Source organism: Rhineura floridana, chromosome 8, assembly GCF_030035675.1.
Source record: "Rhineura floridana isolate rRhiFlo1 chromosome 8, rRhiFlo1.hap2, whole genome shotgun sequence".
NCBI classification, from domain to species: domain Eukaryota; kingdom Metazoa; phylum Chordata; class Lepidosauria; order Squamata; family Rhineuridae; genus Rhineura; species Rhineura floridana.
Genome location: NC_084487.1, coordinates 118763654 through 118783944, shown reverse-complemented (window position 1 = coordinate 118783944; position 20291 = coordinate 118763654). Strand labels below are relative to the sequence as shown.

General features: G+C 43.0%; 1 protein-coding gene across 1 annotated transcript in view; it reads left to right on the top strand.

The window, feature by feature from the left end:
• Positions 1–18101, top strand: part of CCDC3 (coiled-coil domain containing 3) — a 78089-nt gene extending 59988 nt beyond the window's left edge. The window contains exon 3 of the mRNA XM_061582256.1: positions 16240–18101. Within this exon, the coding sequence (XP_061438240.1) occupies positions 16240–16515 (276 nt within the window). The 3' untranslated portion in view covers positions 16516–18101. The remainder of the gene's footprint in view (positions 1–16239) is intronic.
• The last annotated feature ends 2190 nt before the right edge of the window (positions 18102–20291 follow it).

Genomic DNA, 20291 nt, shown 5'->3' with positions numbered 1-20291 from the left:
ACATGGAATTACCACAATCTAATTATTATTAACTATATCCCAAGTTTCTGATTATATATATATATATATATATATATATAAATGCATCCCCATCGCTAAAGTCCCTCAGACTGCAAAACAGAGGAAAAGCTGAAAGATGACGGGGGTTAAGAAACTTAAAGAGTCTTGTGACATCTCAAAAACTTACAGATTTAAATGTTTGTGGACTAGAGTCCTCTTCATCAAACGTTTACATTATAATAAATATTTTAACATTCTACAAGACTAGCTGTTATGCTTGCTTTGACAGACTAAAGTCTTCCTCTGGACACTTTCTTATAGTGCAATCCAATCCTATGTATTATTCATTAATAGGCAAAAAAACCCTCGCAGTTTAAGAATGTACCTATAACCAACAGATGTTTCTATCAAATTTTGAAAAGCAGGGAAATTGGGCAGCTATAGTGAATGCACCAGGGAAGCAGGAGACCTGACCTCCTCTCTGAGATATTGTACTGCCCTACAAATTGGTAAAAATGCAAACACAATTTGGGTTGGTCTTTCACAGTCCAATCCACTTCCTGTGCAGCTTGGAAGAATTTGGCAACATGTGCCTCTGAGCATATGGTGAGTGGTGGCAACACCTGCCATCTCCAAAGATGGAGAATTACATTTTTGTATGTTTGCTGGTGTTCTTCTTACTTTGCTTCTTTTCTGTGTTACTGCTGTTTCTATAGAGAGTCTAACCTAGAAAATTATATATGTCTCTCATTATTCATCCTAGAAATCTGTGTCAAATTGATTTTTATTAATTTCAAAGCCTTTTTATTGGTCAATGTCATATGATGGTGAAGACAGCCTTTTGTGGTTCAAACTGGAGGTTATCCTCTATTTCTATTTTGGGTGCATTAACAGTTGAATCTGAAATTGCAGTTTGATGTAAAATCAGACGGATTACAATATGTTGCTACTTAAGCAATGAATCTAGCTGTTGGAAAAAATAAACTTGGCCTGCCCAAGATGCATGTTTTCACCCTGCTATGCTTAAACTACTCCACTTAAGGAAAGGTGAGCATGGTCAATTAAAAACAGAGCACACCTAGAAGTTTGCTAGAATATATTTCACCTCCCACTGTTTTATCTTGTGTAAACTGAGACACTCCTCATGTCCATTGGAAACTATTCTGCAGAACAGTCAGTTCCATTATTCCACAATGGTTTTGGAGCTTTTTTTTTTAGTATTGCAAAGCGTTGCTGTACTTCACATATTCACAGAAACAAAAGCAAGAGAAAATGATGGAGGCACATAACAACAACAACAATAGGAAACTTCACTAAAGTGGCAAAGTAAATCTAACATATTTAAAGTGACTATGTGAACTATATCTACTGTTTAATATTGTTGCTTCCTCCCTGCTAAAACAAGATCAGCACATGTCTTGTTTCTGTTATTTGGGTTGATTGCAGGTGTTGCCACCACTCACCATATGCTCACAGGCACATGTTACCAAATTCTTGCAAGCTACACAGGAAGTGGATTGGACTGTGAAAGACCAACCAAAATTGTGTTTGCATTTTGACAAACTTGTAAGGCAGTCCAATATCTCAGAGAGGAGGTCAGGTCTCCTGCTCCCCTGGTGCATTCACTACAGCTGCCCAATTTCCCTGCTTTTTAAAGTTTGATAGAAACATATCTTGGTTATAGGTACGTTATTAAACGGCAAGGTTTTTTGCCTATTAGTGAATGCTTACTTGGTTGGAAGCAACGCCCACTCAGCTCAGTGGGACTTCCTCCCATGTTAAGTGACATAAGATTGCAGCCTAAGTGAAAACCAAATGACACACACTCCTTTGTGTTAAAACAGAAACCATTTAATCTCTCTTGATAATATTTCTATAAAAATAGAAAAATAACCAGAAGAAATGCAACACTTTCCCACTATTTAATCTTGAATGTTTCCATTGGGTCTTGCAACTTTCTTGAAGTCTTTCCAGCCCCGCTCCCCAATTGAAATGATGGCCTTGGACCACTTTAATATTTCTTCCGCATTGAACGCAAAGTCACCAGGCACTGAAGTGTTCCAATGAAAAAATGATCATACTTTTAAATGAATGAGCCCTTTCTCTTGAGAGTTCTTTTTTAAAAAAATCTGCTGAACACAGTGCTTTTTAGAATATTTTAAAAAGAGTTTCTATTGAGGTTTTATGTATAGAGGGGAGGGAGGGAGAGTTCCTCCTCCCCACAATTTTCCCTTTCTGCTGAGTCAGTGAATCTTGGTAAGCCAGTAGGCATGCCAGCCGGCCAAAACTTTGAAATTGCACTCACATTTTCCAGCAAGACACACTGTGGCAGGAAATTCTTGGGATCTCTCTAGCCAGTAACTGGGATGTCCATGCCACGTCTTAGTAAACATCATTGAAATCCAGTAGAAATGAGAACAAATCACTCTCAAATGTTCCCTCTATTACATTCTTGTAGCAACCATTAGACCATTCTTAAAAAGGTAAAGATATAGAGAAGATTTTTTTTCCACATATAACTCACAGAAAGTTTCAAGACCTTCCAATTGTATTTGGACAGGAAATCCTGACTTGGTGTGGATGCAGCTGCTAACCTTTTAGAGATCCTGCTCCTGCCAGCAGCCTAATATACAGTGAGGAGATGGGAAAGCAGACAGTCCTCTGACACTTGAACAGAAGACGAACCTGTCATAGCAAAGGCAACAAGAGTTAAAAGATTTACTGTAGCATACACGTGATGCAACACACTCTAACCCGTGATAGGAGCTTAAATCTGTTAGCCTAGTTTGAGATGTCACCAGCAGGTTCTTTGTCGCTGGAAAAACAAATGGCTAAAGAAGGCTGTCCTTTCATAGAATTCATTTTTACTTGCTAAATTTCCACTTGCTGCCAACCTGCTCCTAAAACACAGGAGCACAGTCAATATAAGAAGAGTTGGCAATCCTAGTCATGTGCCATATTCATATATTGTGTTTGTAGTCAGGAACCAACCTACAAACATGGGGCCCTGCCTTTAGGTATCCTCACCTTGTCTTTCCCCTTTGACAGGCTTTAATTTTAGCAACATTCTTTTCATTCCCCACCTCCCACCCCCCACAGAATATCAGGGTGGTTCCCACCCTCCACGCCTCAGGGAGGGATGAACTGCTTCTATGGGTAACAGTACCTCTGGGCTGTACTTTTGCAGGGTGGAGGAGACAGTCTTTTGCCAGCTTGAATAATATATAGTAAATCTGGTCTGCTAAGGGAGTGGGGGAAATTCTTCTACATAATCCCCCTATCCCCCTCACAGAGCTACAGTTGGCAGGGTGGTTTAACAGTCACTCCCTCTTCCCAGGGAACTAGGGGAATTGTAGCTCTGTGAGGAGAACAGGGCATCTTCTTACAACTCTCAGCACCCTTCACAAATTACCGTTCCCAGGATTCTTTGGGGGAAGCCATGACTGTTTACAGTGGAATAATAGTGGAATAAATGTCTGGTGTGAGTGCAATCAGAGAGATCAATCAATCAATCAATCAATCAATCAATCAATTCCTGTCCCTGCTGTATATAAATGTCAAACTGATCTTTAGAATAGTTTGGCTTATGTGTCCAGATTGTGAGACAATAGCAAATTCAAAATTTAAAGTGGGATGAAGTGGGACTTTCTCAGATGGGCAAAATGAAGAAGCCAGCCAATTGTCTTCTACCCAAAACGCAGAATGCATAGACGATCTCCCACCTTCCCTGGGTGAGAAGAGAAATGAGAGGGGAGTGTGTATACACTAGGTCAGTGGTTCCCAGCCTTTATGATTATGGGACCCCCTTTGTAAGTTAAAAAAATAATAATTGTGACCCCCCCCCCTCCACACTAAATTGTAATTTTAGTCTCTGTTAATTTGAAAAAATGGTGCGTGGCAAAATCACATCTCCAAATAAACCTTTCCATAAAAAGCTTCCTGCTTTTTCTTTTCTTAATGCAAAGGTCCAATCAAATAGGTATCTCCCTCCCCGCCCTCAGTCTGAAGATGTACAATCCTGTCTCCCAACTCCAGTGGTGACAGTGTTGGACTAAGATCCAGGTTCAAATCCCCACCCAGCCATGAAGCCCACTGAGTGATCTTGGGCCAGACACAGTCTCTTAGCTTGACTTATCTCACAGGGTTGGTGTAAGGATAAAATGAAAAAGGGGGGGCCATGTGCACCATTCTGAGCAACATGATAGTGGTGGGGATGCTAGACTGTGAAGACAAAAGGGTGGATAGGCTGGGGAGGGGGGGTCATTGCTTTCACCTCTGTACTTGACTATCTTCCCTCTTTATGACTTCCTAGAACGTTTGATTTTCAGTTTTGCCTTTTCCTGATTCATCCTACATTCTCGGAGGCTCCTTCTTTAGTCTTTCTTATGTTTTCTACTGTGATTTTGTTCTTATGTTCAGTTCTGAAGTGGTAGAAATGGAGTGAACTCCTTCAGATGGTTTGTGGCAAAATTACATCTCCAAATGTCCCTTTCCATTAAAAGCTCCCTGCAGACAGAAACCCAGAATCAGGAATGGCATTAGAAATTCCCTGGTGTGTTAATCTTCTGTCTGCAGGAAGGTGTTGCTTTTAATGCAAGGGTCCAAATAAATTGGCATCCCCCTCCCCACCCACACACACAGTTTGAAGATGCACAGTCCTGTCTCCCAACACCAGTGGGTGACAGTGTTGAGCTGCTGAATTAAAACCAAACCAAACCAAGAAGCAGCAATGTGGTGGTGATGGGGATGCTAGATTATGCACTGCAGACAACAGGGTGAATAGATTGAAGAGGGGGTTAGTGCTTTTAGGCCTTGGGGTGATCATCAGAACTGATGACTTGGTTAGTATGCACTTGGGGAATGAGAGTGAAGCCGAAGACAGATCAGTGCACGCGCATGCACGCACACACAAACACACACACACACCCCCTGCCTCTCCTGCAAGCATCTGCAGGCATGCATGCATTTAGGCACATGGGAGGGGGAAGCCCTCAACTGCCGCAGCATCTTGGAGAGAGAGATGGGGGGGTAGAGTGTAGATGGAAGAAAGGGGGGGATGCCAGCACACACACTTAGCCTCAGAGATGGGCGGCGAGCAAGTCCTGAGATTCCTCGCTGCTCCTTGACTCCATCTGGGCCAAAAGTGAAATCTGGGCAGCCTCACAAATAAGAATAATTTCTAAAAGGAGGTGGTAGCGAAGCAGGAGCCAAGAAAGGCAGGCAGGCTAGCGTCCGGGAAGGAAGGGGGAAAGCAGCTTTTCCTTGTAGCCTTGCTTCTTTTTGCTTCACAAACAGCCTTCTCCTCATCATCTGAGCAAGAACGTTGTCAGCAGCGGCTGTGCGAGGAGATGGGAATCGGCAGTAGTAATTCCCTCTTCTTCCTGGTGGCTCCATCCTCAGTCTACTTCGGCATCTGCCATGTGTTTTATAGGTAGATGCCTGACCCCAGCGTGCCTAAAAGACACTCAGCCGCTTCAGCAAAAGTCCTCCCTCTAGTTTGGAGCAAGGGGGAGGTGTTGTCTGCAGTGACAGTGGGGAGCAGACAGCATTCAGGGAATGAAGACTTTTTTTAAAAAAATGCATTTCTTTACTGTTCGCAGCCCCCCTGGATTACTTCATGGCCCTCTTGGGGGTCACAGCCCCCAGGTTGGGAACCACTGCACTAGGTGAGAGGTGTGTGTGTGTGTGTGGCTTGAATGATTTTGTGTGTGTACGCGCACCTTGGCCACAGGGTTAACAAGCGTTCCTACTGTTTTTATAGTCATTAGTTAGCTGAAAGCCCATATTTATTGTAAAGATAGGAAGAATGGATTTGTGGGATTGGGCATATGGGAGTGTGAGGAGGGCTGTGAGGGTGTGTGTTTCATAGAATCATAGAATAGTAGAGTTGGAAGGGGCCTATAAGGCCATCAAGTCCAACCCCCTGCTCAATGCAGGAATCCAAATCAAAGCATTCCCGACAGATGCCTGTCCAGCTGCCTCTTGAATGCCTCCAGTGTCGGAGAGCCCACTACCTCTGTAGGTAATTGGTTCCATTGTCGTATGGCGCTAACAGTTACAAAGTTTTTCCTGATGTCCAGTCGAAATCTGTCTTTCTGCAACTTCAGCCTATTATTCCTTATCCTGCACTCTGGGACGATCAAGAAGAGATCCCAACCCTCCTCTATGTGACAACTTTTCATGTACTCGAAGAGTGCTATCATATCTCCCCTCAGTCTTCTCTTCTTCAGGATAAACATGCCCAGTTCTTTCAGTCTCTCCTCATAGGGCTTTGTTTCCAGTCCCCTGATCATCCTTATTGCCCTCCTCTGAACCTGTTCCAGTTTGTCCTTCTGGAAGTGCAGAGACCACAACTGGACGCAGTACTCAAGATGAGACCAGTGCTGAATAGAGGGGACCTAGTAGTTAGCACGATTTGGAAACTATGCTTCTGTTAATGCAACCTAAAATAGCATTTGCCTTTTTTGCAGCCACATCACACTGTTGGCTCATAGTCAGCTTGTGATTGACAACAATTCCAAGATCCTTCTCGCATGTACTATTGCTGAGCCAAGTATTCCCCATCTTATAACTGTGTGCTTGGTTTCTTTTTCCTAGGTATAGAACTTATCCCTGGTAAATTTCATTCTGTTCTTTTCAGTCCAGTGCTCCAGCCTATCAAGATCATTTTGAATTTTGTTTCTGTCTTCCAAGTTATTAGCTATCCCTCCCACTTTTATATCACCTACAAATTTGATAAGCATGCTCTGTACCTTGTAATGCACCAACTTAAATGCCCTCTCAATCCTTGTTCCTTGTGGCTAATTAAATCTAGATGGCAGGATATGAACGGCTGGGTCCAAGATCTTTTTATGAGGGGATGGTCCCCACTCCCATTAAAGAGGTGGTAGTATGACCCCCTAAAGAAGCCCACCCTGAAGCCAGTGCTTTGTGGCAGCTATTCTGTGTTTTGGATGAAGATGATCAAAAGGATGGTGGCAGGGTGAATGCAGACATTCTTGGGAGACACTGATTTCCAAGCTGTGGTGTTGTTCATCTGCAGTGGTGGGGTGAATGACAGCCAATAAACTGAACCTGAATCCTGGAAAGATGGACGCTTTTTGTGTGTGAGTGGTTCCCTGTTCCAGGAAACAGCTCAGTTGCCTGTCCTGGATGGGCTTGCACTCCGTTTGAAGGAACAGATACACAGCTTGGAGATGCTCTTGGATCCATCTTCATCATTGGAGGTCCAAGTGGCTTTAGTGGCTAGGAGTGCCTTTGGCCAGCTTTGGCCATTCCTGGATCAGGATAGCTTAGCTATGGTAGTTCAGGCATTGGTAATCTCCAGATCAGATTTCTGCAACGTGCTATATGTGAGGAATCCTTTAAGGTTGGCCTGGATGCTGCAGCAAGGCTGTTGAAGGGAGTGCCCTATAGACAGTGCATAACACTTGTGCTGAAAGAGCTGCGCTGGGTATCAATATGCTATTGGGCCAAATTTAAGGTCTACTGACATATAAAACTGAACATCTTGGGACCAGGTTACCTTTGGGAATGCTTTACCTTGTATACCCCTGCCCAGTCCCATCAGTCCTTGGGAGATACAGTAGGGCCCCGCTTCCCAGCGCTTCGCTTCCCAGCGTTCCGCTAATGCGGTGGCTTTCATTCCCCATTTTAAAGCTGCTTTTGCGGCATTTTCGCGTGACGCGTCCCATTATACTCAATGGGGTTCCGCTTTATGGTGATTTCCGCTTTACGGCGGGGGTCCAGAACGGAACCTGCCGTATAAGCGGGGCACGCCTGTACACTTTTAGTACTCCTGAGATTTGTTTTATGCCCACTAAGACATGGAATGGCAGTATCTGCTCTTTGAAATACGCTTCCAGTGGACGACAGGCAGGCACCTATGGTCTTGGTATTTAGGCACCTGCTTAAAATTCACCTGTTCACCCAGGATTTCCCCAAGAGGCAATCCAGCTATGTTGATGTATTAATCTGATCTACCAATTTGTGATGTATTTTGTATTTGTTTTATTGATGCAGTCTGTTGTTGATTTTACGCTTTTCATGGCAATTCTTAAAAACAGTTTTATCTGAACAACATATGGGTGTTTAGCACAGCAGGTTTAAAGCAGGGGGTAAATTAATCTTGTCTGAGTCAGATGTAATTAGTTTGAAATAGGCATGCATTGTTTAAAAAATAATGTTTGATAGATACTCTTGCATGTACACACACACAAGTGTGTGAGCCATGTCTTTGGCTCTTGCTTTCAAAAGCAGCTCCTGGGGGTGGTGGGGATACATTTTCTATAGAGCACTTAGGACCTGGCAAATCCTCAAAGCAGATTAGGGATACTGACTCAGTCAGAATCATCAACTGTGAATGGCAGTTCTGGCAAGCCATTCTATAGACTAGCATTGTTAGCTGACAGTTTTTTCAAGGCAAATGAATATTTTCCCCTCCCCAACCTGCTCAACTTGTTAGAAAATATTACAGAACAATGAATAAAAAAATATGCATAATAACATGCAATTATTCATTATCACAGCAAGTGAGGCCATACTGATTTATTCAGATTTGGGGTTTGGCACAATCTCTCAGTCAAAGGGTGCCTATCTGAACCACTGAGAGATATGTAGGAAGACAGAGCGGCTGGGGGAGTAAACTACAGCATGAAGTAAAAATTGACTAAAGCACCACTAGCAGCAATTTTTCACACCCACACAACAGTTGATTAAACTGTCACATGGCTAATGCATCTTAATATGCTAACTGTGCCTTTCCATCTCTCTCTCTCTCTCTCTCTGTCTCAAACACACACACACACACTTTCCCATAAGAATCTTTTTATTATCCTTAATAATAATAATAACAACAACAATAAATAACAACAACAACAATAATAAAATTTCATAGAGCAGTACATCTCAAACCTTTTACTTAAGGGACATGCCAGCAGAATTTTCTACTCTGACATCCAGCTAACATTCCTGTCCCCTGATCTGGAAGTGAAATTCCCCAATCATCCCCCCCTTGCCTATTTGGCAAGATCTGGCTCTCAGGATCCCATTACCCATTCATTTAGCCTGGCGGCCCACAGGGCTAGCTGATCCTGCTCCAGGAGGAAGACCCTTCTTTGTTAGGGGCGGAAAGCTGAGGCTCTGCTGGTGACAGGATGATGGGCATATGTGTTATGTGAACAGAATGTTCCAGTGTTCCTTGTATCATGATAGGTGACTAGGGTTACCAAGTCAGAAGCATCCCAAACCCTGAGATTTCAGGGGCCTAGTGATGTCATAGGAGCGGGCCCAAATGATGCCACTATGCATGATACATTAAGCATCAACCACAGCTGCTTGGAGCATACCACTCAAACAAAACAGTTATCTGATTGGAAATTAAGATAGAAATCTTAGCTAAATGAGTGTGTTCCCAGGTCCAGCTGAAATGACGGGATCATTCCTTCTCACCTGGGTAGGGCACATTTAATCTAGCCTACTTGCTTCTGGCAAGAAGGGTTTCAGTGCCCTCCGGCCAGCCCAGTCACCAGAAGGCCATTGTAGGAAGAAAGGAGCCTAGTGTTGTGGAGATGTTAGATGGGAGCACTCAGGAGTAAAGATGGATGCCTGAAGTCTGCAATCCTAAGCACACTAAGGACCTAAGCCCCATAGAACTTAACAGGACTTACTTCTGAGTAGATAGGGTTAGGATTGTGCTGTTGGTAAGGCTTGACTAGGGATCCTCTGCAAAGATATCAATATCCAAGCAAGGTTGGCAACCCGCTCCCTGGCAACTGTCTACTGGCTATGTGAGCTTTTCAGACAAGCAGGCAAAACCAACATTTTTTTGGACTTGCAGTAGGTTCTAGTTATTGCCTAGAGGTCAACAAATCCTTTTGTCAATCACAACCCTGACTTCACTTATCAGCTACAAACCTGAAAGGTGGGGTTAGAGCAGCCAACTATGAACTCATTTAACAGAAGTTACAGGGGGCACCTGATGTTTTTGTATATATCTTTTGAACCAGACCACCTAGAAACTTAATTTTTTTAAATGAACTATCTGGAGATTGAGGTGACTCACACAGAGACCTGGAGAGGACCCCCAAAATCTGGAGTCTCCAGGCAAAAGCCGGAGACCTAGCAACCCTAAGGTGACATTGGGTGCTCTCTGCCAGCGGCCTTCAAATTGGCCAGGATTTGCAGCAAGTGTGAAGCAGGATCAAGGCTGATGCCAGGTTTGAGACAGTGCCACCCTAGTGAGCTTAGCAGGGAGTGAAAGGGTGGCACCAGGGTACCAGCAAGATTTCCTGGGCCCTGTACACTTTATATAGATTAGGCCTCTACATTCCCACCCACCTCCCAGCAATCTATTGGTCTGGCAAGATCTGCTGCTTATGCACATATATATTACCAATATGGACAGTTGTTTTGAATCCACAGTCTTGATTTAATATGTATTTATTTAGCAAATATTTTACCTGCCTTTCAGAGTTCCTGCCCTCACAAAGCATTTTATAAATAGTTAAAAAACCACAATCATGTAAGAGATAATTATTAAATTACATTTAAACATTAAAAATATTAAAAGACAGCAGCAGCAAAAAATTCAAATAAATAGTTCAAACATCACAATCATTAAATTACATTTAAATATTAAAATAATATTAAAAGATGGCACCAGCTAAAAACACTTTTTAAACAGTTTTCAAACAGGGAAATAAATAGCCTAGGTTCTCTATGTGCAATAAGTGTATTCAACAATTCACTTACTTTTCTGAAAAAGAGCAATATCCAAGTGGCAGCAGTAGATCAAATAGCATCATATAATGAATGAATTCCACGGAACGTGTTTTTCATTACCATCTCCTTGTTTCTTCATTCACTAAGCTCTTTCATTCACTCTCAACCTAATCTACCTTACAGGGTTGTTGCAAAGATAAAAGGGGGAGGGAGGACCCAGGAAGAAAAGAGAGGTGCAAATATGTCATATTCACAGAGCATGAAGAGACTAGAGAAAAACATGCGCAAGCCCCCCCTCCATTGCTTTAACTGCAGCATTCCACAATTCTCAAATTTTACAGCAAAATACCAACAACAACAAAAAAACTTGACTGAACCAACTTTCAGCCTAACCTACCTCAAAGGGTTGTTGGAAAGACTTCATACTCACACAGTGGAGATGTAAAAATACATACATCCCATATAATAGTTTATTGTCAAAACCAGTTGATCTTTCCAGAACTCTTATTTTAAAGATCAGTATTAGTTTCTTGCCAAATAACAACAGTGTCCCCTAATTAAGCCCTGCCTAATTGCTTAAAAAAATTAAAAATGAAGATTGACAAATGAATTCTTTGGAAACCAAGTTATAGGAATACCTGGGATCCTAAAGAGCTGCTGTTTTCTCCTTCTCTGGGGTTAAAGAACCCACACATGCAAATGGCAAATGAACAATGTGAAAACTTTGTGAAGAGATTTAGGCATTTCTCCTGCTGTGCCAGAACTGAAGCCCAGGCCTTAATAAAATTCTTAATAATTTGCTTTACAGTTAACGTACAATACAGTGCTCTACATGCAGGGCTGGCTTGAAAGGGCGGCCAGGTGGGGCCCTGGCTGAGGGCTCTGTGGCCCATAGGGCCCCCTGAAGGACCCCTCATTATGGTGGGGGAGTAGTGTTCCGTTCTGTGGCAGGCTGCCTGCTGTGGATCACAGGGAGGGAGGTGCCCGCCAACATGCCTGCCAACACGCCCGTGCCCACTTGTGCGCCCTCTGCTGGCTCCCTCATGCGCCCTCCCCCCTGCCTGCTTGCCCTCCCCCCTGCCTGCTCACTTGCCCTCTCCCCCCACTCACCCTCCCCCACCCCCCTGCTTGCCCTCCCCCTTCCCCCTGCTCCCCCTCCCCCCCGCCCACTCACTTGCCCTCTCCCTGCACTCACCCTCCCCCACCACCTGCTTGCCCTCCCCCTCCCCCCTGCTGACCCTCCCCCTGCCCGCCCGCTCGCTCGCTCTCATTATGGTGGGGGAGTAGTGCTCCCCTTCCGTGGCAGGCTCCCTGCTGCAGATTGCAGGGAGGGAGCTGCCCGCCATGGAGGGAGCTGCCCACCTGTGCCTGCTCTCCCCCTGCCCCCTCTTGCTCATTTGCCCACCTGACCTCCTCCCCCCACCTGCTTGGTAGGTAGGAAGGTAGGTGGGGTGTGTGTGCGGGTGCCAGGGCCCAGGGCAGGCTAGTGCCCAAGGGCCCTGGCATGCCTGGGACCAGCACTGTCTACATATCTTCTCAGAAGTAAGCCTCCTTGTGTTTAAGGGGCTTACCCCCAGGTAGGTGGACACAGGATTGCAGCCTTGACTTTCTTGTGAGGAAGGGGCAGAAGGGTTCATGGTAGGGTTGCCAGGTCAGAAGCAACCCAAAACCTGAGATTTTAGGGGCGGGCCCTAGTGATGTCACAGGGTGGGCCCTAGTGATGTCATTAAGCATGATACATTAAGCATCAATCACAGTTGCTTGGAGCATACAATTAAAAAAAATCTGATTGGAAATTAAGATAGAAATCTTAGCTAAAAGATGGAGCCTGGGTAGCGAACATTTAATTTAGCCTGCTTGCTTTCGGCAAGAAGGGTTAAGTGCCTTCAGGCCAGGCCAGTCACCAGAAGGTCACTGTAGGGACAAAGGAGCCTAGTGTTGTGGAGATGTTAGATGGGAGCTTTGGGGAGTAAAGATGGATGCCCCTGAAGGCTGCAATTCTAAACACATGTACTAAGGGACTAAGCCCCATAGAACTGAACAGGACTTACTTCTGAGTAGATACAGTTTGGACTGTGCTGTTGGTAAACCTTGACTAGGGTTCCTCTACAAAGACATCCATATCCAAACAGGGTTGGCAACCCCCTGCCTGGAATGCCCTGCCCTTATCTTTTAACGTGGCTGCTGCAAACTTCTTTACAGATTTGACCCTTCACTTCAGAAAGAGGTCTGAGAAATGAGTAAGAGTAAGAAGTATCTTTTAAAATTGTTCTTTTCAATTCACTCTTGAATGCACATCATACCTAGGGCAGATCCACACCATTCATTTAAAGCACATTCAACACCCATTTGAAGCACATGAATCACACCACAGAATCATGGGAACTGCAGTTTGTTAAGAGTGGTGAGAACTATAAATGTGAGGGGGAAACGACACTTCCCAAGATTCTTTAGGGGACGTCGTGCGCTTTAAATTTGAGTTGGATGTGCTTTAAATGTATTGTGTGAATCCACTTAATAAATTTTGCCTGCATGTAAATTGTTTTAATTAATTTTTTAAAATGGTAATGAGCTATAAAGTGTAGTGGGTGACCATGGGCTACTCACCATCTCTCAGCCTATCTGCCCCTCAGGATGAAAACAATGGAGAACCATGACCACCCCAAGGCACACTTAAAATGTAAAGGAAGCATTGTACCACCATAATGTGAAATCAGATACTTATTGGGACACAGTATGACAAAATATTTATATAAGCATGACTATCAAATATGTTTATTATTTATACAAGCTGTAAAGATATTTATTGTGCAATCCTATGTTTGTTTACTCAGAAGCAAGTCCCAGTGTATTCAATGGGGCTTGCTCAACCAGGGAAAACTGCAGCCTCAAGCGATAAGGAACTTGTTCTTTTAACAAGCCTTTTAAGTTGAGACCTTATCCCAGTCTGTGTCTGTGTTAGAATTGCTTTTCAATGTTTTTAAACCTTTTCTTAAAAAAAAATGTTTTTAAAGCTTTTAAAAATGTGTTTAAAGATGTTTTGTTTTAATATATTTTAAAGTCTGTTTTTATGATTTTTAAAGTGTTTTTAGTGCTTTTGTTTGCTGCCCTGAGCTCCTACTGGGAGGAAGGGCGGGATATAAATCAAATAATAAATAAATTAAAATAAATAAATAAACTTCATTCACACAACCCAAAATTCAGAATCATGCCACTTTAAGCTGTTTTGCAACTGTTTATACTTGTTTTATGGTTATTGGTTTTTAAAGTGATTTATTTCTTATTGTGAGCTGCCTTGGTTTCCAATCACCAACCCTACCTCACAGGGTTGTTGGAAAGGACACACACACACACACACACAGAGGTGTAAAAATACACCCTATATAATCCTAACCATGTCTACTCAAAAGTAAGTCCTAATGGAGTATTGGATTAAATACTTTCATATTTCATAGCCCAGGGTCTCACTCTTGCACAGAAGAGAAAAAAAAAACTTTAAGCCATATTATTTACACAAACTGCAAAATCTGAAAGCCTCCATTTTCTGACGTTGAAATTAAGCTTAGGCATGCCTGGATCAAGAAATCACAACCTGGCTTCATTTATTGGCTACAATCCTGAAAGGGAGGGGTTAGAGCCAGAGCTTGAACAAGTTACTTTTTTAAACTACAACTCCCATCAGCCCCAGCCAGCATGGCCACTAGATTGGGCTGATGGGAGTTGTAGTTAGAGCTAGGAGCTGTTCTAAACATCTGTAAAACAGATTTAACACTTGCGCGGGGGGCGGTTGACGTTTTGGTGTATATCTCGGGAACCAGACCACCTAGAAACTTATTTTTTTAAAAAACTGAAGTGGAGAGTCTGGAGATTAAGGGGCACTAGCTGGAGAGCTGGAGGGCCCCCCAAAAAAACAGAGACTCTGGCCAAAAACTGGAGATCTGGTAACCCTAGTTCATGGTCAGTATCTATGCAAAACAAACAGAACTTAAATAGAGGTAGCCAACAATGTTTAAAGTGGTTTTGCTGTTGGAGCAGAATATAAGAAAGTGAGAGCAGCTTTTATTTTTTTACTGAACTATTAGGAAAAATACTGTCCGTATGCTTTTCCTTATTAATTTGCTATAGGCCTTTCATTTTGGGAATCTGAAACATGCAGTAATCAGGCTACATTACAGGTGAAGCCTTGGACCTGTAATATTTTTGGGTGGTGGGGGAAGAAATATGACCCTTTATAGTACAAAGATTAATTACTCTGATTAGAGGAACGAAAATGTATGCATATAATGCAAGCATTCTGTCCCCTTTTGGCAGCCATTATATACCTTCTTGTAGTAATGGGCCAGCAGAGTTACTTACTTGCCTTCCTAACATCTAGTGTCGCTGACAGGTCTGGAGAGGGGCAAGGCGTGGGAAGCTCAACACGGTGCAGTCGCAGTGGGAGGACGTCAGATTGGCTCTGTTGCCATGCTCACACTGCACTGAGCTCCCTACGCCTGGCCCCTCCTCCTCTCAGGAACCAGCAGCAATTCTTGGCATTGGAAAGGCAGGTGAGCATCATTGCCCTGCCTGCAGCCTCCCATACCCCCCGTGTCTGCTACAGGCTTCTTCTATATCTTCTTCACAATAGCCAAATGAAGTAGGTTAGCTGAGAGCTGGTGACTGGCCCAAGGCAGGAAGTGAGCAAAATCAATGAGTTAAGTTAAGCAAGTTTAAAATGTGAAATGGCGCATGCTCAAAGTGTTTTCTTTTTCTTCATCAAGGTTGTCAAAATGATTTTTGTTTCTGTTTTGCTGAGGGTTGTGAAACTAAAGGCATTCATGCACATTGCAAGGAACACGGGGCTGCCACTGAAAATGATACCAACAAGGACTCCCTCTCTAGAGAATTCTAGAGAGTACTTCCTCTCTATACCATGAAATAAGACTTTCTCCCTGACCCAATTTCAGTGGATGATCTGGGAGCACCTGACACACAGCACTGGTGAAACCAAGCAAGTACAGACCTGATCAGAAACTTGGATGCAGGGCTAGTGCCAGACTTCAGGGGGCACTTGGATAGTGCTCCCAATACCCCCATGCAGCTGCACATTAATTTTTTTCTGCCACTCCTGCCATGGCAGCAGCAGCAACAGTACATATGTCCTGGTTTATAGATCTATAGATTTCATATATCTACAGGCTGGGGTATTGCATTAAAATGGTGGGTAGCCACTGCAGATGGGAGGTCAGCTTGGTTCTCATTTAAAAGTGTCACTGCCACCCTCTCACCACTAAACAGCTGTTGGGGTGTTTGCAAGTAGGCAGCGAATGGCGGCATAGTCAGGTTAGGCCAAGGAGGGGCCCTTCTGAGCTGCTGGGACCCTTGGCCAGTGCCCAACCTCAAAGAATTGAGATATAAGTATATTCAGTACCAAAAAAACCCCTTTCATAAAAACAGAGCAGCCAGGACATGGCCATTGACCCCCAGTCAACGGCTTGATTTTTTTTTTAAGCAGTCATTCTGTGCATGTCATTTCAGCTCCTGTGCTCTTCAATCCAGAAAGCCTTGTTTGATGAGGAAGACCACGTGAAGAAGCTCCAGCAAAAGTTGGCAAGTCTGGAGAAGCGCAACAAACAGCTGCGAGACCGAGTAAAGAAAGTCAAGCGGTCGCTCAGGCAAGCCAGAAAGAAAACCAGACACATAGAGCTGATCAACCGAAAGCTCAGTGAGAAGCTGTCCTCTGTAGGAGGCCAGATCCCTTACATGAACTCCTTCAAGCAAATAAACTCTCATGCCACCTACCTTAAAGTATAAAGCCAGGTTTGGTACTGTAGGCAATGATGCTGGTGACTTCACAGCGTACGCCTCTCCTCTTTTTTTATAGCTTGCAGGCCAGAAGGGACACTATGAGTTCAAGACCCTTGGCTGTCACTGTGCTAGGCTTTTGAATCTGAAGTGGATACACAGACATGTATTTAAATTCTGCATAAACATGGTTCCAAAAAGTCCAAATGTCATGTTCCTTTACCCCCAATAATAAGGGCAGGAATAAACAGCAAGCCTGTTTAAAAAGTTCCAGTTGAGACAAATTAGGAATGGTTTTTATGAGCAGATATGAAAGCTGCTTGAATCTGAGGACCCTGTGAATGGTCTGGACTCAGTGTTAAAGTGTTGCTTCCTTTAGGTTTGGGCCTGATCAGTGCCTGGATGAGAGACCCCCAAGGGGCTGCATGGAAGCTAGTCTGAGCCTCCCAAGAAGAGCAGGATGTAAATGGCAAAAAAGAGAAAGAAAAACAATGTACACTCTGTCCTGACGATGTTGATACAAGTCTCACCACGAATACAGTGATTTCAGTAAGATCTAGAAGAGGCCAATGCTAAGTGTTACAATCTGGTTTCCAACCAAAGATGCCACCTGGTCTGGGAGATTTTAAATAGGCCCTAAAATGTTTTTTTAAAAAAATAAAAATAAAAAATAATCCATTCAATGTAAAATTAAAATAAAAACTTTCCATTCTACTTCAACATTTCCAGAATGCAATCCAACTTTATTCAAATATATTTTGGCAATCAGAATCTCCTTGTCTCTTAGGTTTGTTATTCATATCCAAAAAACAAAAAATTCAAATTGATGGAGACCCTGTTAGTGATTATAAAGGCTACATATTCCTTCCATTCTCCCGAGAAGCTAACTACTTTAATCTTTCTGTTCTCAAAATAACTTTAATCATTTTCAGGATAATAATAATAATAATAAATTTTATTTCTGAGTTGCCTATCTGGCCAAATCAACGGCCACTCTAGGCGATGTACAATTTCATCAATAAAATAAAATAAAAGTTTGTCTCCCACCTACTTCTGCAAAGCTTATTTTCAATGCTAATTGGTACAGACAAGTTGAAATGTTCATATGTTTAAATAAACATGCAAATGAGTATGCAATCTCCTTCTGCACTGCAAGTAGGGTCAATCCTCCTTTTCAATCAAGCCTCAAACTGCAGTTCTGACAGTCCGTCTTACCCTGGATTCTCCACTGAGATGATGATGATTTAAATGTATATTCCCGCCCTTCCTCCTAGTAGGAGCCCAGGGCGGCAAACAAAAACAGTAAATGCACTCTAAAACATTTTAAAAGCAGACACTAAAACATATTAAAACAAAACATATTTTAAAACATTTTTTTAAAAAAGCTTTAAAAACATCTTCAAAAGCAATATGCTGGAGCAGTGGTGTACCTAGTGTATTTGACACCCGGGGCGGATCATTTTTTAACACCCCCCTCCTCTATATGACAAAATTATTTCCAGTAATAATCATGAAATGAAATGAATAATAATAATGGCCAGAAAAAACATTACACCTCGCAGTACGCACTCTGTTTCACTGTTTTAAATTTTAAACACAAATAAAAACTCCCAAGTGGTCACATAGAATGTCATAGAATGACAGAATTGAAGTAACTCAAGTTCTGTTTCTTCGCCTTTACAATCACTGTGCTATCATCATTGTTTATTTCCAATCTACTGTTTAAACGCAGGAATATGTAGTACCACAGGGGTATATTTTAAAGTCTGTTTTTATGATGCTTTAATGTGTTTTTTGTGCTTCTGTTTGCCGCTCTGGACTCCTATTAGGAGGAAGGGCGGGATATAAACAAATAAATAAATCCCCCTACTTCCATGGGGGAATCAAAAATTCCTCATATAACGTGTTATCTGACCCTAACGCATTGGCCATCGCAAGTTTGATGATAGCAAATTCCTACCTGGAGCAAAGATAAAACAGAATGCTCTGTGGGCAGCAAATTAATATGGTGGGTAATTCTCTAAGATAATTACACACTGTCTAAAGACTTTCCTTTCGTCATTTCCCAAATCTACTTCCATGGGATTAATAATTTCACAAACCCCTCTCAAATTCCCTGTAGTCATCTCCTAAACCTAAATAACAACAACAATAAGAAGAAGCTTTTTGAAGATGTGATAAGAGGCTGACATTGTTTAAGACAATAGTAATAATAAAAATATTCAGATTTTTTTTTGAAGGCTTGTGATAAGAGTCTGACCCCCCCCCCCTTATAAAGCAGCCTAAAGTTGTCTTCATACTGCTAAGGAGAAGAACAAGCCTTGCAAATGCTGGGGGAGCCAAATTGGGTGGGATGCGAGAGATCTATGATCTTTCTGTCTTTTCCCCCCCTTGCATTTAAAGCAACTGATTTTGATCCGATCAACAGTGCTGTCAAGCAGTGGGGGGCAGAGAAATGGATACCTAACCTTCCTCACCCAATCTAAGTTACCCTCCCCCAACCAGAAACCCACCCAACCCCCTAATCTCAGAGGAAAAAAGGAGAAGCATCCCTTCACTGTGACAATATTTTTCTCTCTCCCCTAGAGATGGGAAAGCCCGTGGGGGAAAACCCAGAAAAATTCAGAGGAAAATATTCTCCCCCAATTTTCCATCCCTGCCTTCAGTTTCCCTCCATTCTTTTCCTGGGTCTTCACATCTCTACCCCTGCACCCGTCCTGGACCAGAACTAGTAGCAGCTTAGAGGGGAGGGATGAGTTGATTGTGGGGGAAGGTAGACTCCCCCTCCCGAGGAAAGGAGTGGACTCCCCCTCCCCTAACACTGTTGCTTTAATTTTTTTTTAAATAGCCTCTTCCCAGCGCCTTTAAAGTGGGGGGAAAAGGCTCTTGGGATATCCGGATGACATTTTCTTGCTTTACATCTGTTTCAGCCCTCACATCAAGCTTTATTTTATTTTATTTGTAAGATTTCTTATCCGTCTTTTGCCAAAAGGTTCAAGGACAGGTTACAACCACAGCAGAGCATCCAGTGATCAAAAGAGATGAAACCATTGCAATTAAAAAAAACAAGAGAACAGTGTGTCATGTCAGTCAAAGACACCCACAAAAGCACCTTAACTGTCAAAGGCCAGCATAAAGAGGTGCCTCTTCGGCCAGCATGGAAAACTGTGCCATGCCAAAGACATTCATGACTTCTGCAAGTTTTCAGTTTAGGGTTAGTTGCTGAAACTGTTAACATACAGGATGTTGTGGTTGTTATTCTGTTTTCAAGGGTTTTTTTTAAGAGCTGGCTATTATTATTATTTGCATTTATTCTGCATAAAATGTCTCAAAGCGACTTGCAATTGTAAAAGCACACAGATTACAAAATTTAAACTCACACGTTATGTATTACAGTTTTCACTGGTGTACGGCAGAGGTTTACAGTATACCTAATTGCACACCGTATATCTATGAGGCAGATTCATACATTTCTTTTGGTGCATGCAAGTTGCAAACAAACACTGCAAAAAACTATTCCCAGAACATCCACATTTAAAGGTGGTGCCAACCTCCTTGCTCATTTCAAGACATGGGCAGCATCTCTGGCAGAGGGACGCCCCCAAACACAGTGCTCTAGGACCACACTCCAAAAACTGAAATGGAGAGAGATCAGAGCCCTGGTCTACCTAGCTCAACCTCGCCTACACTAACTAGCAGGTGCCCCCTGCAGCTCAGCCAGGCCTAGGCGGCCAGCAGCACCAGGGACGTGGCCAGGCCGGTGCCGGCGGACACCCTGTGGCTTC